General features: G+C 44.3%; 1 protein-coding gene across 2 annotated transcripts in view; it reads right to left on the bottom strand.

Moving 5' to 3' along the window:
* The window catches only part of sting1 (stimulator of interferon response cGAMP interactor 1), a 40,950-nt gene extending 13,745 nt beyond the window's left edge, over positions 1 to 27,205 (bottom strand). Inside the window, exons 1-4 of one of the 2 annotated variants that reach the window (XM_033029457.1) lie at positions 27,107 to 27,205; positions 7,293 to 7,522; positions 5,755 to 5,950; positions 1,133 to 1,241 (exon numbers count right to left, since the gene is read on the bottom strand). In XM_033029457.1, the coding sequence (XP_032885348.1) occupies positions 1,133 to 1,241; positions 5,755 to 5,950; positions 7,293 to 7,522 (535 nt within the window). In that variant the 5' untranslated portion in view covers positions 27,107 to 27,205. Of the gene's footprint in view, positions 1 to 1,132; positions 1,242 to 5,754; positions 5,951 to 7,292; positions 7,523 to 23,219; positions 23,226 to 27,106 lie in introns of those variants that run through there. The other variant, XM_033029458.1, reaches the window with a different exon arrangement.
* Positions 27,206 to 27,464: the final 259 nt, after the last annotated feature.

The following is a 27,464-nucleotide window of genomic DNA, read 5'->3' as shown; positions in this document are numbered from 1 at the left end:
CTGGACCTCCTCCGACCTCATCTATTGCATCCGCTGCTCTAGGTGTCAACTGCTCTACATCGGTGAGACCAAGCTCAGGCTTGGAGATCGCTTCACCCAACACCTCTGCACAGTCCGCATTAACCAACCCGATCTCCCGGTGGCTCAGTACTTCAACTCCCCCTGCCATTCTGTATCCTGGGCCTCCTCCATGGCCAGAATGAGTCCCACCGCAAACTGGAGGAGCAGCACGTCGTATTTCGCTTGGGTAGTTTATACCCCAGCAGTATGAACATTGACTTCTCCAATTTCAGGTAGTCTTTGCTTTCTCCCTCCTTCCCCTCCCCTTCCCAGCTCTCCCACAGCCCACTGTCTCCACCTCTTCCTTTCTTCTTCCCGCCCCCCCCCCCCCCACCCCCACATCAGTCTGAGGAAGGATCTCAACCCGAAACCTCACCTATTCCTTCGCTCCATAGATGCCGCCTCACTCGCTGAGTTTCTCAAGCCTTTTTGTCTACCTTTGTTTTTTCCAGCATCTGTTCTTTCTTAAAACTTTTTATTAATGTGTTATTAACATCAAAATCAAATGATAAACTTTTCTAAACAAAATTTTATCTCACTTATGCAACTTCTTTCCCACATTTTCTGCTGTTGGCTTCAACGCTAGAATAACAGTGAAACAAGCCTTTGAAAGCTTGTACAATAACGAGGCCAATAGCGAATTACTATGTGGCATTCTACAGTAATAAAGAATACTGTCGAGTAATCAGTCTGCTAGTTATGAGTACTGCAGAAGCAAAATAAAGTGCAAATGCTCCAAAACCAAAAATATAAAATCTCACTGCGAACAGACTTATTTCATTTAGTCATCTACATTGTGATTAGGATTAAAATGCAAATGCCATTTATTTTGTTGCATAAATAGGCACCAAGATCTCTCCCTTAGGAGTAAAGTAACATTAGAAAAGATATTATACAAAAAAAATGTCTGTTTAATATTTAACATTATGCTTATAAATAATATGCAAATTCAGTAGATGGTTAGGAAATTTATCAGTGATTTGATGTTAGTTGTTCAACAGTAGATAATAATTACATTTTAATGCCACCAGTCATAATCTATTTTCATACAACAGGGTTTAATAGTACTTACAAGGTAAAATTAACTTCAAGTAACCAAGGTAATAAGACCAAGCCAATCCATGAGCGACATTAAACTTATTCTTCTCACAAATTGCTGATATTTGCGCAGGTGTGGGATCCTGTAAAGTAATATTTGCACATGTATTACTTTAATTAAAAAGTACATTCCTTTATTTAGCAGATACAGGTAGCATAGGTAATGAGAGCAGGTATTGAGGAGGGATGTTCTGGGAGGCCAGAACAAAGCTTCTTTAGGTATGTGAAGAGGAAAACATTAGTTAAGACCAAAGTTGGACCCTTGAAGACTGAAAAGGGTGAATTTATTATGTGGAACAATAAAATGGCAGATGAGTTGAACAGGTACTTTGGATCCGTCTTCATTAAGGAGGACACAAACAATCTTCCTGATGTACTAGCCAGAGGATCTGGGGTGACGGAGGAACTGAAGGAAATCCACATTACGCAGGAAATGGTGTTGGGTAGACTGATGGGACTTAAGGCTGATAAATCCCCAGGGCCTGATGGTCTGCATCCCAGGGTACTTAAGGAAGTGGCTCTAGAAATCATGGACGCATTGGTAATCATTTTCAAATGTTCAATAGATTCAGGATCAGTTCCTGTGGATTGGAGGGTAGTTAATGTTATCCCACTTTTTAAGAAAGGCGGGAGAGAGAAAACTATGAATTATAGACCAGTTAGCCTGACATCGGTGGTGGGGAAGATGCTGGAGTCAATCATAAAATATGAAATAGCGGCACATTTGGATAGCAGTAACAGGATCGGTCCGAGTCAGCATGGATTTACAAAGGGGAAATCATGCTTGACTAATCTGCTGAATGTTTTTGAGGATGCAACTAGGAAAATGGACAAGGGTGAGCCAGTGGATATAGTGTACCTGAACTTTCAGAAAGCATTTGATAAGGTCCCACTTAGGAGATTAGTGGGTAAAATTAGGGCACATGGTATTGGGGGTAGAATGCTGACATAGATAGAAAATTGGTTGGCAGACAGGAAACAAAGAGTAAAGATTAACCAGTCCCTTTCAGAATGGCAGGCAGTGACTAGTAGGGTATCGCAAGGCTCAATGCTGGGACTGAGTGCTATTTACAATATATATTAATGATTTAGATGAAGGGATTACAAATAACATTAGCAAATTTGCTGATAACACAAAGCTAGGTGTCAGTGTAAACTGTGAGGAGGATGCTTTGAGAATGCAGGGTGGCTTAGACAGGTTGGGTGAGTGGGCAGACGCATGGCAGATGCAGTTTAATGTGGATAAATGTGAGGTTATCCACTTTGGTAGCAAAAATAGGAAGGAAGATTATTATCTAAATGGTGTCACGTTGGGTAAAGGGGAAGTACAACGGGATATGGGGGTCCTTGTTCATCAGTCAATTAAAGTAAGCATGCAGGTACAGCAGACAGTGAAGAAAGTTCAAGTTCAAGTGTTCAAGTGAGTTTATTGTCATGTGTCCCTGTATAGGACAATGAAATTCTTGCTTTGCTTAAGCACACAGAAAATAGTAGGCATTTACTACAAAACAGATAAATGTGTCCATATACCATGATATAAATATATACACACATGAATAAATAAACTGGTAAAGTACAAATAACAGAAAGTGGTTATTAATAATCAGAGTTTTGTCCGAGCCAGGTTTAATAGCCTGATGGCTGTGGGGAAGTAGCTATTCCTGAACCTGGTTGTTGCAGTCTTCAGGCTCCTGTACCTTCTACCTGAATGTAGCAGGGAGATGAGTGTGTGGCCAGGATGGTGTGGGTCTTTGATGATACTGCCAGCCTTTTTGAGGCAGCGACTGCGATAAATCCCTTCGATGGAAGGAAGGTCAGAGCCGATGATGGACTGGGCAGTGTTTACTACTTTTTTTAGTCTTTTCCTCTCCAGGGCGCTCAAATTACCGAACCAAGCCACGATGCAACCGGTCAGTATGCTCTCGACTGTGCACCTGTAGAAGTTAGAGAGAGTCTTCCTTGACAATCCGACTCTCCGTAATCTTCTCAGGAAGTAGAGGCACTGATGAGCTTTTTTGATAATTGCGTTAGTGTTCTCGGACCAGGAAAGATCTTCAGAGATGTGCACGCCCAGGAATTTGAAGTTCTTGACCCTTTCAACCATCGATCCGTTGATATAAATGGGGCTGTGGGTCCCCCTCCTACTCCTTCCAAAGTCCACAATCAGTTCCTTGGTTTTGCTAGTGTTGAGGGCCAGGTTATTGCGCTGGCACCATATGGACAGTTGCTCGATCTCTCTTCTGTATTCTGACTCATCCCCATCAGTGATACGCCCCACAATAGTCGTGTCGTCAGCGAACTTGATGATGGAGTTCGCACTGTGGTTCGCTACGCAGTCATGGGTTAGAGTGAGTACAGCAGGGGGCTGAGCACGCAGCCTTGAGGTGCTCCCGTGCTGATTGTTATCGAAGCTGACACATTTCCACCAATACGAACAGACTGTGGTCTGTGGATGAGGAAGTCGAGGATCCAGTTGCAGAGGGATGCGCAGAGACCCAGTTCTGCGAGTTTGGTAACCAGTTTGGAGGGGATGATTGTGTTAAATGCCGAGCTGTAATCAATGAATAACAGCCTGACATATGAGTTTTTGTTGTCCAAGTGGTCCAGTGCGGAGTGGAGGGCCAGCGAGATCGCATCCACCGTGAATGGCATGTTGGCCTTCATAACGAGGAGTTGAGTATAGGAGCAAAGAGGTCCTCCTGCAGTTGTACAGGGCCCTAGTGAGACCACACCTGGAGTCTTGTGTGCAGTTTTGGTCTCCAAATTTGAGGAAGGACATTCTTGTTATTGAGGGAATGCAGCGTAGGTTCACAAAGTTAATTCCCGGGATGGCGGGTCTGTCATATGCTGAGAAAATGTAGGGGCTGGGCTTGTATACTGGAATTTAGAAGGATGAGAGGCTATCTTATTAAAACATATAAGATTATTAAGGGTTTGGACACGCTAGAGGAAGGAAACATGTTCCCGATGTTGGGGGAGTCCAGAACCAGGTGCCACAGTTTAAGAATAAGGGGTAAGCCGTTTAGAACGGAGATGAGGAAACACTTTTTCACACAGAGAGTTGTGAGTCTGTGGAATTCTCTGCCTCAGAGCGCGGTGGAGGCCGGTTCTCTGGAAACTTTCAAGAGAGAGTTAGCTAGGGCTCTTGAAGATAGCGGAGTCAGGGGATATAGGGAGAAGACAGGAACAGGGTACTGATTGTGGATGTTCAGCCATGATCACATTGAATGGTGGTGCTGGCTTGAAGGGCCATATAACCGACTCCTGCACCTATTGTCTAACTAACTGATGAGTTTTCCTGAGGTTAGACACAAAAAGTTGGATTAACTCAGCAGGACAGGCAGCAGGATCTCGACCCGAAACGTCACCCATACCTTCCCTCCAGAGATGTTGCCTGTCCCGCTGAGTTACTCCAACTTTTTGTGTCTACAGTATCTTTGGTTTAAACCAGCAACTGCAGTTCCTTTCTACACAATCTTCCTGAGGTGTTGTGGGCCTGATTCAACGAAACACCAGTGAAGGGAGGTGCCCACTTGCTAAGCCCAATGATATACTTGCATTTACACGATCAGGTTTTTTAAAATGTGCTTGTTAACATGTAGGTCGCTGATTATTGCATATGGAGTTAGATATTGTCCTTAGCATAAGTTGGTATAGTCAGTTTAGATAGTACTTTAGCATTGGGCTTGAGTTTCTTGGTTGAGCGCTTATCCTGGTGCTATAGCACAAGCATTTTGTGTTTTCATTGTAATTTTGAGATTTGTTTTTTAATCAGTAGTCCACTTCGTAGGTTTAATGTTTTGTTATTTGGGAATTGAAAGAAAATGAACCAGAAACTTTCCAATCCTTCAAATATAGCTCGCTAATTCCTAAAATGTGAACAATTCACACTTAAATATATTCAACGTTTACATGTAGAATGGGAAATAATGCAATAGAAATTAAAACCAAAATATAAATTAAAACTAAAATGAAATCTGCAAATCCTTTTTCTCAGTTCAGAATATTTTAGCTCGAGTTCCAAATTATAAATATGTTTGTGATCGGGCCTTTGTTCCTAAACAGGCAGTTTTCGTATTTCTGACCAATATCCACTGTGATATGTAAAAGCAATGCAAAGATGCATAAAGCAACAGGGTTGTTGTAGTGAGCAACTTTAACTTTCCAATATTGACTGGAACTTACTCAGTGCAGAAGGGTTGGATGGGGCAGAATTCGTAAGGCGGGACTGGTTTTTTGATACGGGAGAGATGGGTGTCTGGAATGCACTGCCAAGATGGTAGTGGATGAAATTACAACTGCAGCTTTTAAAATGTTTTTGATAGGTACATGCAAGGGCCTGTGCTTGTGCTGTAATGTTCTATGTATTAATGTACTAAAGCTAGAACTACACAAAAGAGAGTGTCTTTTAATCTACTGCAAATTATTTTGGTTAAGATATCAGTACTGTATTGGTCCTTCATTTTTATTTGAATTTACCACAGCCTTGACCAACCAAGGGATACAATTCATCAGCACAGTTGGCATCAGAAATAAATCTAATAGCATACAAGGCTTTCTAAGATAATTATTTTGTTTCAATAAATATATACTTACAAAAAATCCCACAGCCTTGAGCAATGAATAGCAGAAACAGGAAGAGCTTAATTTCCATCCCAAAGAACTGAAATTATCTACAGGATCATTTATGTTCTCGTGAGCTTCGTAGCAGAGCAGTATAAAAATTACTGTTCCACAGCCACATTCCTTAAAATTAATTGATGCAGCGAAAGCCTTCCAGCAGTTTTTATATCTGCAAGATAAATGCAATAAATATGTTTGAAAGTGATGCTGTAGTCATTTGCAGAGATGAAAACAAAGTTATATTTAAAAACTGCGTCTCAATTTTAATCTCCCCAGAAACCAGAATAAATTAACTAATCGAGAGCAAATCATATGTCTGTATTTTTGCAGGAATATTATGTAAAAGGATTCTATAAAAATCCTTGAAATATATACTTTTTCTTTTTTGTTATCATTTGCTCTTAACGTACAATTAACAACCCAGATTTCTATTTTGAACAGACAAATATTATTGCCCTTGGAGTGTCAATGGTGAGAAATCAAGAGGTTTGTTGTTTTTGGAAACCCAAATGCTTTGTTCACTGCAGAAGCCGCAGCCAATTTTAAAAGGAAAATTGGATCATTATTTAAAGCAAAAGAAATAACAGAGAGACGGGGACAAAACAGGGGAGGTGGTCAGGTTTTGAACTGAGAGCCAGCTGAGATACAATTGACAAATTGGGCTCCTTCTGTGCAAATAAAACAATTTTCACGTGAAATTTTCTTCGATTTGTTACTTCTTAGTTACAGATTATTTTATATTTTAATGTGATGCTATTTTGCACAATTATTATATTAAAAGCTTCAAAACTGTTGATAAATTAGTTATTAATTGTATAGCAATTATTTCATCGTTCAGCACTGAAATATCTTTACTTGGAAAATTGTTCACTTTCTCTAAAATTATAACTGCATTTGCTCTCGTTTTAATCCATGTAATTGTGGGATGGTCTAAAAGTTGTCACAACAGCAACAAAATAAAAGTTGGATGGATTGGATTCTTTAATTTTTGTTTTTTCTGGGAAGATTCAACTTGTTCCTATAATGGATTTTTCATTATCAACATCAGCTAAGCAGATGACAGAAATGCAACTTGGAAAACCAATTTAAGAAAGTAATGGATCAAATGTTATCCATTAACAAGAACATTGATGAAATGTAATAGCTTTTTTTGCATTCTTCTTATAAAGTCATAGAGTCTTATAGCGTGGAAATAGGTCCTTCAGCCCAACTTGAAAACACCGGCCAACATGTCCCATCTACACGAGTCCCACCTGCCTGCATTTGGTCCATATCCTTCTAAATCTGTCCGATCCATGTACCTGTCCAAATGTTTCTTACATGTTGCAATAGTCCCTGCCTCAATATCTTACATTTTAAAATAGGTAATAAATCCACCTAAAAATCTAAAATAATTGAAATGTATTGCAAACAAGTTTGCCATGGGTAATGGGTAACATTTACTTTCATGTCATACCAACTGATAATATTTATTCTTTAACCACTCTCTTTTAACCATAATATATAAATACCTTGAAGGGATGTGCCTGTACTCTTCCAGGAACTCACAAAGCTTTTGGATGGTTCTTGATAGAAACAATATGAAAAGATGAAACAAGAGCTGCTGCACAATCGTATATACTTTTCTCAAAGAAAGCATAAAGGAAAATGATGCAACCATAACAATCATGGAGGACCAAACAGCTGCATTTCCACGAGGCAAGGGTATGTCATCGGAAAATAACTGTGAGAAAAAGACCATCTGCAAATGAAACAGAGACTGTAAATATGAGTTGCAAAACACCGGGTGGCGCCACCAGCAGTGGCTGCCTCGCCAACAGTCTGTCTGTCCTTTCTTCACTTTGTTATTTAAATATGTGTTAAAAAGTATGTTTTAGTGTTCCTTGGTTTGTTTTATGTGGGGGGTGGGGGGGGTTGCGGGATTTTTTTTTCCAATCTCTTACCTCGACGGAGATGCGATTTTTTTCCATATCGTATCTCCGGCCCCACTGCGGCCTAACATCGTGGAGTTGGCGGCCTTTCCTGGAGACCGACCGGCGCTCCAAGCTGCGAGAGTCTGCGGGACTTTAACATCGCGGAGCTTGCGATCCGTTGCCGGGGATCGAAGCTCTAACCGCGGGACCTGTTGACTTTAGCATCATGAAGCCAGCGATCTCTGGTAAGAAGAGGCCGACTCGGGAGCTCCATCGCGGAGAGAGTTTCAACCGCCCCCAACGCGGGAGTTTCGATCACCCCAACATGATCGAAAGCTGCGGGGGCTTTGATCTCCCCCACTGCGGATGGTTTGACTGCCCCGATGGCGGGAGAACAAAGAGGAAGAAGATTGAACTTTATTGCCTTCCATCACAGTGAGGAATGTGGAATCCACTATGATGGATGTTTATGTTAACTTTTATGTGGTTGTGTGTCTTGTTGCTTTTCACTTTGTACGGCTGCATGATAACTCAAATTTCACTGCACTTTATTTGGTACATGTGACAATAAACTGATCTTGAAACCTTGAAAATTAAAAAACACACATCTATCCATGCGTTTGTCAAAATAAACAGCCACATGTTGAGTGAAGCCATTCTACTCATTAGCTAGGAAGGAACTGCAGATGCTGGTTTAAACTGAAGATAGACACAACATGCTGGAGTAACTCAGCGGGACAGGCAGCATCTATGGATAGAAGGAGAGGGTGGCGATTCGGGTTTGAAGAAGGGTCTCGATCTGAAACGTCACCCATTCCATCTATCCAGAAATGCTGCCTGTCCCGCTGAGTTACTCCAGCATTTTGTGTCTATCTACTCATTAGCTCCTCCATTCAGAAAAATCCAGTAGTTCTCCCAGTGTAAATTCAGTCTGAAGACCCAAAACACCACCTATTCCTTTTGTCAGGAGATGCTGCCTGACCCACTGAGTTACGACAGCATTTTGTCTCTATCTTTGGTGCAAACCATCATCTGTCATTCCTTCCTACACATAAATTCAATTTAAATGATTTCTGTGTCTTTATCAGACTTTCCTTTTCCAGAACATTTTTCCTGATACTAACCACCCTTTCCATTGCATCTGAAATTCATCCAATTGTGTAAACTGTGTCCACCTCCTATTTCTTAATTTATATTACAGATGTGATATACACCTAATGGAGATATAACTTAGAACATTCACATTTTAAAAAAATGTTTTATTATTATTTATTTCGAACAGAATAAAAGAATAAAAAGCAAATGTGAAACAGCATACAAAAAACAAAACAAAAATATTTATAAAGTGTCATAAACAATATCTATAAATAAATAAAATCATATGTGTCCGAAAAGGAGCAGGAAGAAGCCAAAGCTTATTAGTTCCCACCCCTTATTCAACTGCTTGTAATTATCTTATACAAATTTAGCAGCTATATGTACACCATATGTACACCAGCCACATTGAACACTATTGCACAATCATGATCCATCTTCTGTATGAATCAGCACCACATTTCCTAAATCTGCATGTAGCTATGCCCTTGACTGCAAATTAGGTTGGTTTAATATGAAGGAATAAGCTTTGTTCATTTTCTTTTAATGCCCTTCTATGCTGAAATAAGATTGCTTTGTTTCATGCCCCTTATTTATAGTGACTCAAGATCCTGGCCATATAATTTAAGATGTGATATCTGAGCTGGCTCGAAGGGCCGAATGGCCTACTCCTGCACCTATTGTCTATTGTCTAATTTGATATTTTACCACACAGGTAATTTCACAAGATACCTTCCAAAAAATATCCAACTGAGGATAAATTAGGCAATGTTATTGAACTGTGGTGCATAGTGCATGAGGTAAAGAACTAAAGAACACTGGGACAGAAAATTAAAATCAAAATTGTCAAAGTACCACTGATGAAAACAATTGTACTTACAACATCAGAAGAACTCTCCTATTGCTCAAAACTTTTAAAGGTCTACAATAGGATTTGTAATAAATATAAATATTTATTTTCCACCAGCATTATTAAAACTAATTATAAACCTGAAAGCAATTATATGTCTGTTACAGGCACTTCTCAAATGGAGAGTTCTTAGTTGCTCCTTTAAATGGTCTGATTACATTTTGTAATTGTAATTGTTCACTACGACCTTTCATCTGCTTTTCTGGCTATGGAAAGAATACGTTACAATAGCGCCCCCCTGTGGCCTGGACTCAATGCTCACATTTTCATATGCAATGGTTCCACAAACAGATTGACTAAACACTCGAATGAAGCAAGACTTAATATTGCTCTCAATAAATGACCACTTGGGAGGGAAAACACCTAGGAAGGAAAGACATATCAGTACTTCAAATAACTCAATGTATATCTTCTCCAAAGTTAACTGAGAATGGTATAACAAAGCAAAGGCATTGGAGAGGGTACAGATGGGGTTTACCAGAATGTTACCTGGATTAAATGGTCTCAGCTTCAGGGAGAGATTGGATAGACTCGGATTGCTTTTTTCTAGAATGTCGGAGTTTGAGGGAGACTTGATAGAACTATATAGAATTATGAGAGGCATAGGTAGGGTAGACAGTCAAAACCTTTTCCCCAGGGTGGAAATGTCCAACACTAGAGGGCATAGTTGTAAGGTGAGAGGGGAAAAGTTTAATGTGTGGGACAAGATTTTTACACAGAATTATGCGGGTGGAGGCTTATACGACAGTGTGGCGGCTCCCAAGGGTCGTGCCACCATAGTGTCGAACCCCTCGGCACAGGAGTGGTTCAGTCCGGAGGCGGCCCTTAGCCGGAGGCTTTAAAGGCAGTGGTTTGGGTGCCATCTTCCTCTCGTTTGGTCTTCCCTACAACTGGGAGGAACGTAATAAAAAGTGCCTCTCTCGACTTCGTGCTTCATTCTGAGACCCACGCACTACAACAGTGGCATTTAAGAGGCTTTTAGATAGGCACATGAACATTTAGGGAATAGAGCGATATGTATCATGTACAGGCAGATGAGACCAATTTAACTTGGCATCATGTTCAGCACTAACATTGTGGGCCAAAGTGCCGGTTCCTCTGCTATACTGTTCTATGTTCTCATGTGAGAATACATGCAGAAATAGGCCAGTTATTCAAAAATATTTAGATTTTTGTTAGCTCTAGTTCATTACAAATCATGTCATTAACGTCTGTATAAATTGGCAATTGTCCAATGATAGGACTTGATCCCATCGGGTGGCACAGTGGCATAGCGGTAGAGTTGGTGCTTTGCAGCTCTTACAGCATCAGAGACCCGGGTTCGATCCTGACTATGGGTGGGTGCTGTCTTTACGGAGTTTGTGCGTTCTCCCCGTGACCGTGTGGGTTTTCTCCGAGATCTTTGGTTTCCTCCCACTCTCCAAAGCCATACAGATTTGTAGATGAATTGGCTTATTGTTAATGCAAAAAAAAAAAAGTCCCGAGTGTGTGCAGGATAGTATTAATGTGCGGGGTTCGCTGGTCGGTGCACTCTGTTTCCGCTATGTATCTCTAAAGTACGCAAGTTCGTGCTGCTGCCACACAACACCAGGATGCTAGTATTAATCGTGATCTCAGGTACCACCTATGTGGAGTTTGCAAGTTCTCAACTCACCTACATAGGTTTACTCTGGATGGGGTGGGGGGAGGCGGGAGAGTGTAGATGTTAGAGCAAACAAGCTGCAAAGGAGTATACTTGGATCCTCCAATAACTAATTCGATCCCGAGCATTTGGACAGCTGAATATATGTGTGTAGCGCTTCTTTGCCCTCTACATGAGCTGCGCCCCAGGTTCGTAAACTTTAATTCCCTTATAGGTGTTAGTTAACCCTTAATTTAAGTATTTATGCACTCTCTTAATTTGGACAATAGGGCACCTTTAATTTCAATATTTTATAGTACCTTTAAGTATTGATTACTATGTGGGCCCACACACTCACTCACACAAGCCGGCAACATTAAAAACAAAACAAGAATAACCCCACGTTGCAGGCCTGGTCGAAGCTGGAGAGCGTCGCGGCCAAATACAGTGGAAGCTGACAAGTGCACAATGCAGAAGCTCACAAGATGGCGGGGAGTTGGCTGACCAGAGAGGACCCCATGTGGCAGAAATCTTCCTTCTCCCTCATTGTCTCCAGGGCTCAACTAACCGCTGCTCTCACTCTCCTCGTAATCACAAAGTCCAAACAGCGACAGTCTTTAATCCACACCTCCGAGCTGAAGGGGTAGCAGTTAGCCTAGGCTTCTTCTGTCTTCTTCTGGACTTCTTCTCTCTCTCTCCTGGACTTCGATTACCCACAATTCCCAGCTCCCGCCCCCAAACCAATCACCACACAGGAAAAATGATCTAACTCATTAACAACAAATCAAAATGCAGAACAGATATTCACATCAAAACTTATATAAATGTCTTAATAAGAAAAACTAATATGAAGTTATACAGGGCTACACCCTCCCCCTGCTAAACGTCTGATGTCCCTATCAGGCTAACCTACTGTGCACTAAACACATCTGCTTACTTGGGCTCTTTAGATGGATTCTGAACTTAACGTTAATCTTGGTTCACTAGTGTCTGTGGTCTCTGTGTCACAGCATATTTGAAGAATCAGGCCTCTATAAACTATCGTCACAGGTCTGTCAGTCGGCTGTCCAAGTTTGTCATAACTGAGGCGTAGGACAGGTTTCACAAGCCGTTTGGCAAAAATTAATATGAAGTTACAACAGATGCTGATAGCTGTATCTATCATGACCGGACCATGTCTGTGTTCAGCCTCCAGGCCTTGGGTTTGCGGACGTAGACAGAGTTTTAGCTGGGGTAAGTAGTAATTACTCTCCTCTTCAGACTCTGAAGTCGGTGGCTCTTGACTCACATGTTCTGGGTTTTGGGCTTGACACTTTACTTTCTGTGCTCTGGTTACTGGTTTCTTTGGTTGTGTTTTCCTCTCTGCAGGAGTAGGCAGTCTTACCAAGTAACCAATGGGAAGCAAGTGATCTCTGTGCATTGTTTTCACTGTGCCTGTTCCTCTCTCTGGTTTCACACGATACACCGGAAGCTTGGGCAACTGTGCTATCACCACATAGGGCAAGGGGTTCCATCTGTCCTGTAGCGTGTGTTTTCCAGTGATGCCAAGATTGCGAACCAGGACACGGTCTCCTTCTTGCAGTGTCTGATTTCTCACTCTTGCATCATAGAGTCTTTTGTTCCGTTCATGGTTTTTGGAAGCTGCTTCAGCTGCTAGCTGGTAAGCATCCCGCAACTCTTTTTTCATTTTGGCCACATATTGGTGATGCTTAAGACCATCCTCTTCCTCCCAACCAATGCCAAAACAAAGATCCACTGGTAGCCGCGCCTCTCTCCCGAACATTAAAAAGTAGGGTGAGTACCCTGTTGCATCATTTCGGGTGCTGTTATAAGCATGCACTAGCTGGCTTATATGTTGGCTCCATTTGGGCTTTAGAGCTGGATCAAGGGTGCCAAGCATGGACAGGAGAGTACGATTGAATCTCTCAGGTTGGGGGTCTCCCTGAGGGTGGTACGGAGAGGTTCTCGACTTGCGAATGCCCAGCATGGTCAGGAGCTCTTTGATAGTTTTGCTCTCAAAGTCGCGACCCTGATCTGAGTGGATGCGGGCTGGAAGTCCGTAGTGAACAAAGAACTTTTCAAAGAGGACTTTAGCCATGGTGAGGGCCTTTTGATCTTTGGTCGGGAATGCCTGAGCATACCTTGTGTAATGATCTGTGATGACCAGCACATTGGCAATGCCTTTGGAGTCGGGCTCAATAGAAAGGAAATCCATGCAGACCAAGTCCAACGGTCCATTACTCGTGATCTGTTGCATAGGGGCAGCTCTGTGTGGAAGGGACTTCCGGGCCACACATCTCCCACAGTTCTGGATGTAGGTTGCAATCTCAGAGGCCATTTTGGGCCAGTAAAATCGGTTTCTGACAAGCTCTGTGGTTCTTTCAATGCCGAGGTGACCAATGTCGTCGTGCATGGACTTCAGAACCAATGATTTGTACTGAGCAGGTAAGATAAGCTGACTCACCTCTCTTCCAGAGGGTCTCTTAATGACTCTAGGAGATCACACTTTATCCGAAGCTTGGAACTTTCTCACTGCAGCAAGGCGACATCAGCATTTGGATGTTTAGGAGCTGGGTCACATTTGCCCAGCTTCACTTGAGACATTACCACACTGATGACAGGATCTAATCTCTGGGCCTCTATCAGTTCTTTACGGCTCAACTGCTCAAGCTCATTTCCCTCCACTTGAGTGAGGTAGGAATAAACAGCAGGAATAGCATCGGGGGAAGCACCTAGTTGGTCGACACATCTAGTGGTGCTTTCGCCGGGACCACATGCAGCGATTCTTCGGCAGAGAGCTTTCATCCCAGAAGTAGGAACATCCACCCATCCATCCTCTGTCTCCTGATGATTTCTGGAAAGCAAGTCTGCATCAATGTTTTCACGACCAGGCTTATACTGAACGTTGAAGTCATAGGTGGAGAGGGCAGCTAGCCACCTGTGGCCTGTGGCGTTAAGCCTGGCAGTGGTTAAGACATACGTGAGCGGATTATTATCCGTTCTCACAGTGAATTTGGTGCCATACAAATAATCATGGAACTTATCGACTACCGCCCACTTCAAAGCTAGAAATTCTAGCTGGTGGATGGGATAGTTCCGCTCTGACTGGCTGAGCTTGCGACTGGTGAAAGCAACTGGACGGAGTCCTTCAGGATGCTCTTGATTCAATACAGCTCCCAGGCCATTCAGGCTTGCGTCTACATGCAATATGTAGGGCCTTGTCGGGTCCGCGAAAGCCAACACAGGAGCATGCGTGAGCTTGTGGATGATGGTGTAAAAGGCATCATCACAATCTGAGGTCCAACGGTCGCTGAACGGCTCTGAGACTTTAAAGTAGTCTTTCTTGTCCTTGAAGGTGGCTTTGTTTTTGCGTTGAGCTGGAGGGTACCCTTTAGTTAGGTCTGTGAGAGGGCAGACAGTGGCAGAGTAGTTCTCAATGAACCGCCGATAGTACCCACAAAATCCTAGAAACGACCTCAGGGACTTTAGGTCAATGGGTTTCTTCCAATTGGTGACGGCACTAACTTTCTCCCGGTCGGTTGCGACGCCGGCGGCGGAGACAATGTGCCCCAGGAATTTCACTTTTGGTAGACAGAATTGGCATTTGTCAATGGAGATCTTGAGCACATTCCTCCAGCCGATCCAAAACTTTGAGGAGACGTTCTTCGTGTTCCTCTAGTGTTTTTCCAAACACTATGATATCATCAAGATACACAAGAACTTGGATCAGGCTCATGTCTCCAACAGCCTTCTCCATCAATCTTTGAAAGGTTGTAGGAGCACCTGTGATGCCTTGGGGCATCCGCTCAAACTGGAAAAAACCAAGAGGGCAAATAAAGGCTGTCTTTTCTTTGTCTGCCTCAGACATTTCCACTTGGTGATATCCGCTTCTCAAATCCAGCACAGAGAACCATTTACTGCCAGTCAGACAATCAAGTGCATCATCTATGCGCGGCATGGTGTACTGGTCTGGGATGGTTCTGGAGTTCAGCAGACGATAGTCAATGCACATTCTCACTGCCATTCCTCTTCCTCACTATGACAATGGGAGAGGCATACGGACTTCGGGATTCTTTGATTATTCCGGCTGCCAGCAGTTCTTGGAGATGGCGCCGAACATCCTCAATGTCTGCAGGTGCGATTCTGCGGGATCTCTCTCTGAATGGTCTAGAGTCTCTGAGTCTTATGCGGTGTGTCACACCTCTCGCTAGACCCGCATCCCATTCCTCCAATGAGAATACATCAGCTCTCTCTGACAACTTGTTGGCTAACCTAGCTCTCCATGCTTCGGGAATGGGTGAATCCCCAAAATTGCTCAGGATCAATTGACATTGTTTTCGGAGACTTCTTTGGCTCAATGACAGAGTCAACCAGGTACACTTGGGCTAGCACTGTACCCGCAGGAAGAGCAGTTTCTTTTTGAGATTCATTTCTCAGCATGAGTGTGAAGCCATTGGTATCCATAGCTGAGGGTGGCAGGACTACTGGCAGAACCAGCACACCAGCAGGAAGGTTGGTACTTTCATCAGCCTCCACCATTAGGATGCTTTTATCCATAGGTTGCTGCTTCTCCACTTCACAGACAGCATAGGGTGCCCCTCCAGGTGGGATTCTTAGAGTCCCAGGGCCCTGCCATTTCACTTGGCCGACCACATCCATTGGTGGATTACAAGGTGATGGGGATTGTTCAGAACGAACAGTGTTTATTCTCAGAGAGTGAACCTCATCGTTGCCTTTGAGTTCCTCACATTGGTACAGCAGGGAGCGCAATTTTGTTGTATTAGTGCCAATGACAACAGGAACTGGGTCAGGACTTGGCAAATCAGGGCATATTAGAGCCACCACGGGAACTATTTCTTCAACTCCCTTGGAATTATGAGGCAGTCCCAGCTCAACTGCCACATAGCCTGTATATGGATAGCTAGTGTCACTCAGTCCCCATATGGCAAGGTCTTTGAGTGGGTGAATGGGCACATTGGGAAGGAATCTGGTGTGCCAACTCTCAAAGATGATAGTGACTCTGGAGCCGCTGTCTAAAATGGCTCTACAGGGTTGACCATCAATTTTCACATCAGCCATCATGGATGGGCCAACCAGTCCTTGTGGTAGGTTACGAGGCTGCTGTGTGTAGACTGGACCAACCTGCTTCGACTCAGCAAACCTTTTGTGTGACGTTTTATCTTCCTTACTTTTGCGCAGAGCACCGAGTAATTTTTGGATTACTTTTGGGCTGTTCTCTGGGGCTGTGCAGTGTGTGGCAATATGCCCATTGTCTCCGCATCTGTAACAGAAGAAGCTCTCTGAGTCTTTGGCATTATGTGGTTTAGCTGCTGGGCTGGGTCTGGCCTTCCCATCCCTCTTTATAGGGTCTGCAGTCACAGGACTGTGAGATACAGACATCACAGTTAGCTGATGTTGTAGCTGCAGCACTTGTTGCCTCAACATTTGAACTTTGTTTTCTTTTTCAGTGTCTATAGTTTTCTTGGTGGGTTTGAATTTTGGCTCAGTGTGTGTGTCTTGCTGCTTTTCCCTTAGCTCACCAAGCTCTGCACGAAGCTCTTGAATCTCTGCCTTCAACTTTTGGTCTTCTGTAGCTTTGGTATTGGCTTGGTCTCTGACTTGTACTTGTCTTACTGTTGTAGTTAATTTTCGTCGAGCTGTCTCATATTCCTCCTCTTCACGAATCTCATTTAGGAGCTTTAAGAAGGTAGGAGGTTTCTCTTTTATTTCTCTCAATCTCAGCTGTAACAGCATCATATCAGTCAGTAGCACCTCTAATGAGTTGGTGAATTCAAGCATGATCGGCTCTGTGGCTGAGAAGGCCTCCTTTTTGCACTACTTTGATCAACGAGCATTCCAGCCTCATTAAAAAGTCAGAGAGCTTTACACCAGACTGTTGGTGAAGGCTCCTGAAGGCAAAATATAAGTCTTCTCCTGACACAGGCGTGCCAAAGGCACTTTCCAAGGCCTTTACATAGCAGTCAGGGCTAGCATCTGGGTCGTTTAGTCGTACAGCCTGAATTATTTCCAGGGCCGGCCCCTTTAAGCTCTCGACTATTCTCTTTCGTATCTCACGTTCAGAGCAGTCACATTCTTCAATCATTAGATAGGCTTGTTCGAGCCAATGGTCAAGGCTCTCCTCTCCTGGCGGTGTGGGAAGGTTTCCAGAGAACATCCGCAGACGTCGAAATGCATTGTTCTCACTGGTAGGTCTCATCGTTTTTCCCAACAGGTCTCCCACTGCTCGGATGATGGACTCTGGGGTGGAGAGCTTCCTTGTGGAGCCTCTGTAGTCAGCATGGCTTGAACATCATTTACTGATTTTCCTTCATCAGTCATTAGTTTGTTTAGCTTAGCTAAAAAAATCTTCAGCTGGGCTCACAGGTTCATTGAAGAGGAACATTTTCCATTCTGAGCCTCCCTTCACTGGCTGCAGTTGGGGGGGAATGCGATCTGGCTGTACAACTTCACGGCATTCACAGAGTACCAGGTTGCTGCCAATCTGAATGTCACTTTGGACGTCCCGTACCTTTACTCTCCCAAGTGCCTTTACTGTCTGAACAGTCTCTTCAATGTCTGCTTGGTCAGTATTAGTCGGCACGTCAAACAGGACAAAAGCATGGTTTGGGTCTAAGCATGCTTCACTACACCAGCTATGAAGCTTAGCTGCTAACTGAGAGTCTGCTTGAGTAGCCATTATACTACAACTGCTATAGGCACTTTAATACAAAAGTCGGGAAACAAAAACACTTCTTAAAGGCAAAAACTAACAGTAAATGAAATGGGAATCAATCTCAGCGGTGCCTCCATTTTGTGTAGCGCTTCTTTGCCCTCTACATGAGCTGCGCCCCAGGTTCGTAAACTTTAATTCCCTTATAGGTGTTAGTTAACCCTTAATTTAAGTATTTATGCACTCTCTTAATTTGGACAATAGGGCACCTTTAATTTCAATATTTTATAGTACCTTTAAGTATTAATTACTATGTGGGCCCACACACTCACTCACACAAGCCGGCAACATTAAAAACAAAACAAGAATAACCCCACGTTGCAGGCCTGGTCGAAGCTGGAGAGCGTCGCGGCCAAATACAGTGGAAGCCGACAAGTGCACAGTGCAGACGCTCGCAAGATGGCGGGGAGTTGGCTGACCAGAGAGGACCCCATGTGGCAGAAATCTTCCTTCTCCCTCGTTGTCTCCAGGGCTCGGCTAACCGCTGCTCTCACTCTCCTCGTAATCACAAAGTCCAAACAGCGACAGTCTTTAATCCACACCTCCGAGCTGAAGGGGTAGCAGTTAGCCTAGGCTTCTTCTGTCTTCTTCTGGACTTCTTCTCTCTCTCTCCTGGACTTCGATTACCCACAATTCCCAGCTCACGCCCCCAAACCAATCACCACACAGGAAAAATGATCTAACTCATTAACAACAAATCAAATGCAGAACACATATTCACAGCAAAACTTATATAAATCTCTTAATAAGAAAAACTAATATGAAGTTACACAGGGCTACATGTGGATAAACAGGAGGCCACACCAACTGCCTCCCCCCTCACTTCCCACTTCAGCCATCCACCCTCCTATTTCGCTTGTGCAATTATAGAGGAACAGCACCTCATATTTTGCTTGGGCTTCTTACAACCTAGCGGTACGAATATTGATTTCTCTAATCTCAAGTAACCCTTGCATTCCTTCTCTCTGCCCCTCCCCCACCCTTGTCACCCTGCTAGTTTTTGTTCATATCCCTTTGTTATTACTGTGGCAGCAGCCGGTGGTTTGACCACTAGCTACAAGAACCCTCAGCAGTCGGGGGTAGGGTCACGTGACTGGGGCAATGGCAGGGAGTTGTCACGGGGTATAGGAGTGTGTCCTGGTGTATATAACGAACCCTGGGACAACCTTCCCTCTCTCTCTGACTTCGAGCTGACCAGCTCCTTTCTCTCTTTGGGTGAGTGTCCTTCCACCTCAGCAGGAGCTCAGCTCAAGCCCAAGAGGTAACAGCCTCGCAGCAGCAACAACAACTTTGTGTAAGAGTATGTATTTCGAACCTAATATGCCTGAATAAAGTAACCCGCTTATTCACGATGTTTGGTGCCTCTACATTAACTACAAAAGGATTTGAGTTTAGGAGCAAGAAGATCTCACTGCAGTTGTACAGGGCCCTGGTGAGACCACACCTGGAGTATTGTGTGCAGTTTTGGTCTCCAAATCTGAGGAAGGACATTCTTGCTATTCAGGGAGTGCAGCGTAGGTTCACCAGGTTAATTTCCGGGATGGCAGGACTGCATATAATGAAAGAATGGGTCGACTGGGCATGTATTCACTGGAATTTAGAAGGATGAGTGGGTATCTTATTGAAACATATAAAATCCTTAAGGGATTGAACAGGTTAGATGCAGGAAATATGTTCCCAATGTTGGGGGAGTCCAAAACCTGTGGTCGCAGTTTAAGAATAAGGGGTAGGCCATTTAGGACTGAGATGAGGAAAAACCTTTTCACCCAGAGAGTTGTGAATCTGTGGAATTCTCTGCCACAGAAGGCAATGGGGGCCAATTCACTGGATGTTGTCAAGAGAGAGTTAGATTTAGCTCTTAGGGCCAATGGAATCAAGAGATATGAGGGAAAAAGCAGGAACGGGGTACTGATTTTGGATGATCAGCCATGATCATATTGAATGGTTCGAAGGGCCAAATGGCCTATTCCTGCACCTATTTTCTAAGTTTCTATGTTTCTATTCCACAGCCAACAATGGACCATTGTGTGCTTCACCTTTCCTGGGTCATCGTTGCCGGCTCTGATTTGTTATGTACCTTTTCATACCTCTAGTCTCGCTCCCCCCAAAATCTTGGTCTGAAGAAGGGTCTCCACCCGAAATGTCACCTATTCCTTTTCTCCAGAGATGCTGCCTGATGCGCTGAGTTACTCCAGCATTTTGTGTCTATCTCCTGCTCACCCTCCAGCTTCAGTGATCGGCCTCATATCCAGCCCCATTCCCTGCCTGGCTTCAGTTACACACATCATCACATTCCCAATCAGCTGCTCCGTCACACACCTACCCACACTCCCAATCCACCATTCCGGCTGCACCCATCCATTTTAACAAATAATCCAGCCTTAACTCCCCTTCTCCTTGAGCTGTGAGAAACCCAAATCTGCAACGTTCCATCTCACTTCCAGAGAAGGAGTCTGGTGGAAGCCGGACTAGAGGAAGCAGCTGATTGGCTTGTATCCCGGGTAAGGCTTTATTGTATTCGGTTAAGGGGGAGAATGAGGGCCAGGGCAGTTTACTGTTCTGGATGTCAGATGTGGGAGGTCATGGAGTCTGAGTGCCCTCCAGACGTCCACATCTGCGCCAGGTGCGTCGAGATGGGGCTCCTAAGGGACCGTGTTAGGAACCTGGAGCAGCAGCTCGATGACCTCTGTCTGCTCAGGGAGAGCGAGGAGGTCATAGAAAGGAGTTACAGGGAGGTGGTCACTCCAAGACCACGGGAGACAGAAAACTGGGTCACAGTTAGGAAGGGCAATGGGCAGAGGCAGGGATGAGTGAGTACTCCAATGTCGGTACACCTTGCAAATAAGTACTCCTGTTTGAGTACGGATGGGGGTGACAGCCTGCCCGGGGGTAGCGAGAGCGGACGGGCCTCCAGCACAGAGACCGGCCCTGTTACTCCTGAAGGTAGGGACAAAAAGAAGAGGGCAATAGTAATTGGGGACTCTATTGTTAGGGGGTCGGATAGGCGATTCTGTGGACGCAGTCGGGAGACCAGGGTGATGGTCTGCCTCCCTGGTGCCAGGGTCTCGGATGTGTCTCAACGCGTCCAAAATATCCTGAAATCAGAGGGAGAGGAGCCTGAGGTCGTGGTACATATAGGAACCAATGACATAGGTAAAAAAAAGGGAAGAGGTCCTGAAGGGAGGATTTAGGGAGTTGGGAGGAGAGTTAAGGAAAAGGACCAAAAAGGTAACAATCTCAGGATTACTGCCTGTGCCACGCGACAGTAAGAGTAGGAATGGAGCGAGGTGGAGGATAAATGCGTGGCTGAAAGACTGGTGCAGAGGGCAGGGATTCAAGTTTCTGGATCATTGGGACTTCTTTTGGGGAAGGTGGGACCTGTACAGAAAGGATGGGTTGCACTTGAACCCGAGGGGGACCAATATCCTGGCGGGGAAATTCGCAAAGGCGACTTTAAACTAGAATGGTTGGGGCGAGGGACTCAAATAGAGAAAGCTAGTAGACAGAATGGGAGGCAGGAAGCAGAAAAGGGAAGCACTCGGGCACAAGCGGAGAAAGAAAAAAAAGGAAATAAACAGAGAATAAGAGGCGGGGGGTTTCTTAAATGTGCATATTTTAATGCCTGGAGCATTGTAAGAAAGGTGGATGAGCTTAGAGTCTGGATAGACACCTGGAAGTATGATGTTGTGGCGATCAGTGAAACATGGTTGCAGAAGGGCTGTGATTGGAAACTAAATATTCCAGGATTTCGTTGCTTCAGGTGTGATAGAATTGGAGGGGCAAGAGGTGGAGGTATTGCATTACTAGTCAGGGAAGATATTACAGCAGTGCTTTGGCAGGATAGATTGGAGGGCTCGTCTAGGGAGGCTATTTGGGTGGAACTGAGAAGTGGGAAAGGGGTAGTAACACTTATAGGGGTGTATTATAGACCGCCAAATGGGGATCGGGAATTGGAAGAGCAAATATGTAAGGAGATAGCAGATATTAGTACAGGTGCACAACCTTTTATCCAAAATTCCAAATAACGAAAAGCTCCAAATAGCGGACATTTTTTCGCTCCTTGAAGAAAGGTCCTTGAAGACGTTCACCGAGGGCGGCCCGCAGAGGTGACAGCGGAACCTCCGATCGGTCCTCGAAGAAAGGGGAACTAAATCCCCATTCATAAAAGAGAAGGTGAGGGTATATTGCGCGGGAGGGTTAATAATTGACAATCTGCTGCTGCCTGCCCGCTGAGTTAAAAGGTTCCCACGGTAGACTCACGATACACAGTGTATCGTGAGTCTTGCGTGGGAACTTTTTAACTCAGCGGGCAGGCAGCAGCAGATAGTCGCTCCCTTCAGTTTCACCCCACCTATACCCCTCTGCTTCCCGGCCATGTGTGTGACCCCTTCCCTCCCCTCTCCAGCTCCCCGCCCATTGCACCGGCGCAGGGGGTTTGCACTGTCTTCACGTCGGCGATGCCAGCAGGTCAGTGCCAGTCACCGGAGACGTCAGGACCAACGGGACACCAACCCCAAGGCCCACTGCAAGCACGGAGATCCCAGAGATCCACAGCCAGCAGCAGCCCAGCCCCGTTCCAACTCCAGAGGAAAATTGCAAACTGGCCGGAGACGTCAGGACCACCAGAAGCCGCTCCCTGATGGGCCGCTACGGCGACAAGTGGCAGTTCGCCCACAGCCCGAGCTGCGCCCCCTCATCGGGACACCGACCCCCAGGCCCACTGCAAGCACGGAGATCCCAGATCAGCAACTCCAGCCCAGCCCCGCTCCAACTCCAGAGGAACACGCTCCCCGTAGGGGCAGAAGCTGATGGTGTGCAAGGTACGTCTTGTTCTTGGGGTGGCGCAGCTCGGGCTGTGGGCGAACTGCCACTTGTCGCCGTAGCGGCCCATCGGGGAGTGGATTCCTCTGGAGTTGGAGGGGGAGGGGGGTATTGTGCTGTTTGATCGCCCCCTGCTATCCCAGGGACAGGGAGACACAATCACTTCCAAAATTCTGCCCACACAGTCAGTACACCTCTCCTACACTTGTCTCCCGCACTAAGATCATCTCGCAGAGAATGATCCCAGCCTAACCCTCCTTATTCTCTCCTATTCTGCAAGAAAAAACTACATTGAAGATTCAAACTCGTGATCGAGTAACTGCCGGGATCGAGGCGCAAACTCGCGACCTTGCGGATATGAGCCGAGCACTCTACCACTGAGCCAGCCGTTAAAATCTACGCTAAAAATCTTCCATTCCGAAAGCCGAAAATTTCCGAATTACGAAAAGTGTCTGGTCCCAAGGCTTCCGGATAAAAGGTTGTGCACCAAGGTAAGCACAAAGTAGTGATTGTGGGAGATTTCAACTTTCCACACATAGACTGGGAAACACATTCGGTAAATGGGCTGGATGGTTTGGAGTTTGTAAAATGTGTGCAGGATAGTTTTTTGCAGCAATACATAGAGGTACCTACTAGAGGAGGGGCAGTGTTGGACCTCCTGTTAGGAAATGAGATGGGTCAGGTGGCGGAGGTATGCGTTGGGGAGCACTTCGGGTCCAGTGATCACAATACCATTAGTTTCAATATGATTATGGAGAGGGTCAGAACTGGACCTAGGGTTGAGATTTTTGATTGGAGAAAGGCTAACTTTGATGAGATGCGAAATTATTTAAAAGGAGTGAACTGGGACATTTTGTTTTATGGGAAGGATGTAGAAGAGAAATGGAGGACATTTAAAGGGGAAATTTTAAGAGTATAGAATCTTTATGTTCCTGTTCGGTTGAAAGGAAACAGTAAAAAGTGGAAAGAGCCCTGGTTTTCAAGGGAAATTGGACATCTTGTTCGGAAAAAGAGGAAGATCTACAATAATTATAGGCAGCATGAAGTAAATGACATGCTTGAGGAGTATAAGGAATGTATAAAGAATCTTAATAAAGAAATTAGAAAAGCTAAAAGAAGACATGAGGTTGCTTTGGCAAGTAAGGTGAAAGTAAATCCAAAGGGTTTCTACAGCTATATTAATAGCAAAAGGATAACGAGGGATAAAATTGGTCCATTGGAGAGATGGAGTGGACAGCTATCTGCAGAGCCAAAAGAGATGGGGGAGATATTGAACAATTTCTTTTCTTCGGTATTCACCAAGGAGAAGGATATTGAATTATGTGAGGTAAGGGAAACTAGTAGAGTAGCTATGGATACTATGAGTTTCAAAGTAAAAGAAGTACTGACACTTTTGAAAAATATAAAAGTGGATAAGTCTCCAGGTCCTGACAGGATATTCCCTAGGACATTGAGGGAAGTTAGTGTAGAAATAGCCGGGGCTATGACAGAAATATTTCAAATGTCATTAGAAACGGGAATAGTCCCCGAGGATTGGCGTACTGCGCATGTTGTTCCATTGTTTAAAAAGGGTTCTAAGAGTAAACCTAGCAATTATAGGCCTGTTAGTTTGACTTCAGTGGTGGGCAAATTAATGGAAAAGATACTTAGAGATAATATATATAAGCATCTGGATAAACAGGGTCTGATTAGGAACAGTCAGCATGGATTTGTGCCTGGAAGGTCATGTTTGACTAATCTTCTTGAATTTTTTGAAGAGGTTACTAGGGAAATTGACGAGGGTAAAGCAGTGGATGTTGCCTATATGGACTTTAGTAAGGCCTTTGACAAGGTTCCTCATGGAAGGTTGGTTAAGAAGGTTCAACTGTTGGGTATAAATGCAGGAGTAGCAAGATGGATTCAACAGTGGCTGAATGGGAGAAGCCAGAGGGTAATGGTGGATGGTTGTTTGTCGGGTTGGACGCAGGTGACTAGTGGGGTGCCTCAGGGATCAGTATTGGGTCCTTTGTTGTTTGTCATGTACATCAATGATCTGGATGAAGGTGCGGTAAATTGGATTAGTAAGTATGCAGATGATACCAAGATAGGCGGTGTTGTGGATAATGAAGAGGATTTCCAAAGTCTACAGAGTGATTTAGGCCATTTGGAAGAATGGGCTGAAAGATGGCAGATGGAGTTTAATGCTGATAAATGTGAGGTGCTACACCTTGGCAGGACAAATCAAAATAGGACGTACATGGTAAATGGTAGGGAATTGAAGAATACAGTTGAACAGAGGGATCTGGGAATAACCGTGCATAGTTCCTTGAAGGTGGAATCTCATATAGATAGGGTGGTAAATAAAGCTTTTGGTATGCTAGCCTTTATAAATCAGAGCATTGAGTATAGAAGCTGGGATGTAATGTTAAAATTGTACAAGGCATTGGTGAGACCAAATCTGGAGTATGGTGTACAATTTTGGTCGCCCAATTATAGGAAGGATGTCAACAAAATAGAGAGAGTACAGAGGAGATTTACTAGAATGTTGCCTGGGTTTCAACAACTAAGTTACAGAGAAAGGTTGAATAAGTTAGGTCTTTATTCTCTGGAGCGCAGAAGGTTAAGGGGGGACATGATAGAGGTCTTTAAAATGATGAGAGGGATCGACAGAGTTGATGTGGATCAGCTTTTCCCTTTGAGAAAAGGGAAGATTCAAACAAGAGGACATGACTTCAGAATTAAGGGACAGAAGTTTAGGGGTAACATGAGGGGGAACTTCTTTACTCAGAGAGTGGTAGCGGTGTGGAATGAGTTTCCAGTGGAAGTGGTGGAGGCAGGTTCGTTGGTATCATTTAAAAATAAATTGGATAGGCATATGGATGAGAAGGGAATGGAGGGTTATGGTATGAGTGCAGGCAGGTGGGACTAAGGGAAAAAAGTTGTTCGGCACTGACTTGTAGGGCCGAGATGGCCTGTTTCCGTGCTGTAATTGTTATATGGTTATATGGTTATTGCTTCACAATTTTGCCAATAATCTTTCATTTTAAACCACATCAACTAAGGTCTCTTCACAACTGAAATTAGACCTCTTCCAATTAAATACTTCCACATCTGAATTGATGATGTCCTTTTTCAAAACTTGCACGACAACAATGCTCACATCTCAAGAAAAGTACAATGGGGTAGTGTGAGATGGAACAAAGGGAGGAAATGCCTGTGACAGGGAGGAGATCAGCATTGTATTCCAAGTTATAGCATCGTTTCAAAACTTCTTTGGTAATTTATGACAATCATTTTTACATTTTCACCTCCTCTTGGTTATTGTTCCTTTGCTTCTCCCCTTTTGGTCACTTACTATCTCCTGCCTATCATCCAATCAAAGGTTGCATCAGCACCGGATACATTTCACTGAGTTACCATTCGTTTCTGTTGCAAATAAAGTTCAAAAAATAACTCAATCTCTCCTCACCTTCAGTTTTCCATTGTCACTCCATTAGGTGGTCCTTAGTTCAAAGCTAACAAAACAAATCGCTTGCAAACATGTGTAGGAAGGAACTGCGGATGTCGGTTTACACCGATGATAGACACATAATGCTGGAGTATCCCAGTGGGACAGGCAGCATCTCTGGAGAGAAGGAATAGGTTACGTTTCGGGTCGAGACCCTTCTTCAGGTCTCCACCTGAAACGTCGCCCATTCCTTCTCTCCAGAGATGCTGCCTGTCCCACTGAGCTACTCCAGCATTTCATGTCTATCTTCGCTTGCTAACTTGCTCAATGCGCACCCAGTGACATGCACTCTGACTCGATGTACTCAAACTTACTTAAGAAACCTCCAACTGGAGATGACACCCCTTTTGTCAAACAACCCTAGTACATCCCTAGCTAACGAAAAACACTGACTACACACAACAGCATGGACATCGATGCTTCTAGGGTCGATGGTTAGACCCTAGAAGCACTTAACCACAGGGTTTTTGTTCTCTAAAGTCAATTGATAAAACTTTGCACGCACCTAAGGGGCCGTCACCCGCCCGATGGGGCGAATGGCCTCTCTCTACAAGTAATTTGGGGGAATGCTGTACATACGGAGCCTTATCCACATGATCAGTGAATAGCCCGGGATCCGATATCTCACTCTCTAACTTTGCTGCAAAGTCACTAAACATTTTCACATTCCGATTATGATACAACGATAATTTTTTTTTTTTAACAGGCTTCGTTTTATTTTTCAAACCTGTTTGCAGCCGGCACTCACCTTGCGGGTTTGTTCCAGCCTCGCTATCCCTGGAGGAAAGCGCACAACACCCAACCTGCTACCAGTCCACCGGCAACTCCCCAAACGCGGCTGATTTCCGATCAATCACACGTCATTTAGTTCCGGGAATATTTGAAGATTCTTTAGAGATAATATTAAAGAATTTACCCTGACTGGTCCGACCGGAATCTAGAGGAGTTTCGCTTTCTTTGAATGGCGGGAATGCAAAGTTGAGGTTATCCCGGCGACGAACTCTGTGGCTCTGAGTCTCACATTCTGGTTATTTTCTTGTCATGTACACTGGGGCGCAATGGAATTTATTGTTTCCGTTAAGATCACAGAGTCAGCATTATACACA

This window comes from Amblyraja radiata, chromosome 11, assembly GCF_010909765.2.
Source record: "Amblyraja radiata isolate CabotCenter1 chromosome 11, sAmbRad1.1.pri, whole genome shotgun sequence".
Taxonomy (NCBI): domain Eukaryota; kingdom Metazoa; phylum Chordata; class Chondrichthyes; order Rajiformes; family Rajidae; genus Amblyraja; species Amblyraja radiata.
This window is presented reverse-complemented; position numbering and strand designations above follow the sequence as displayed.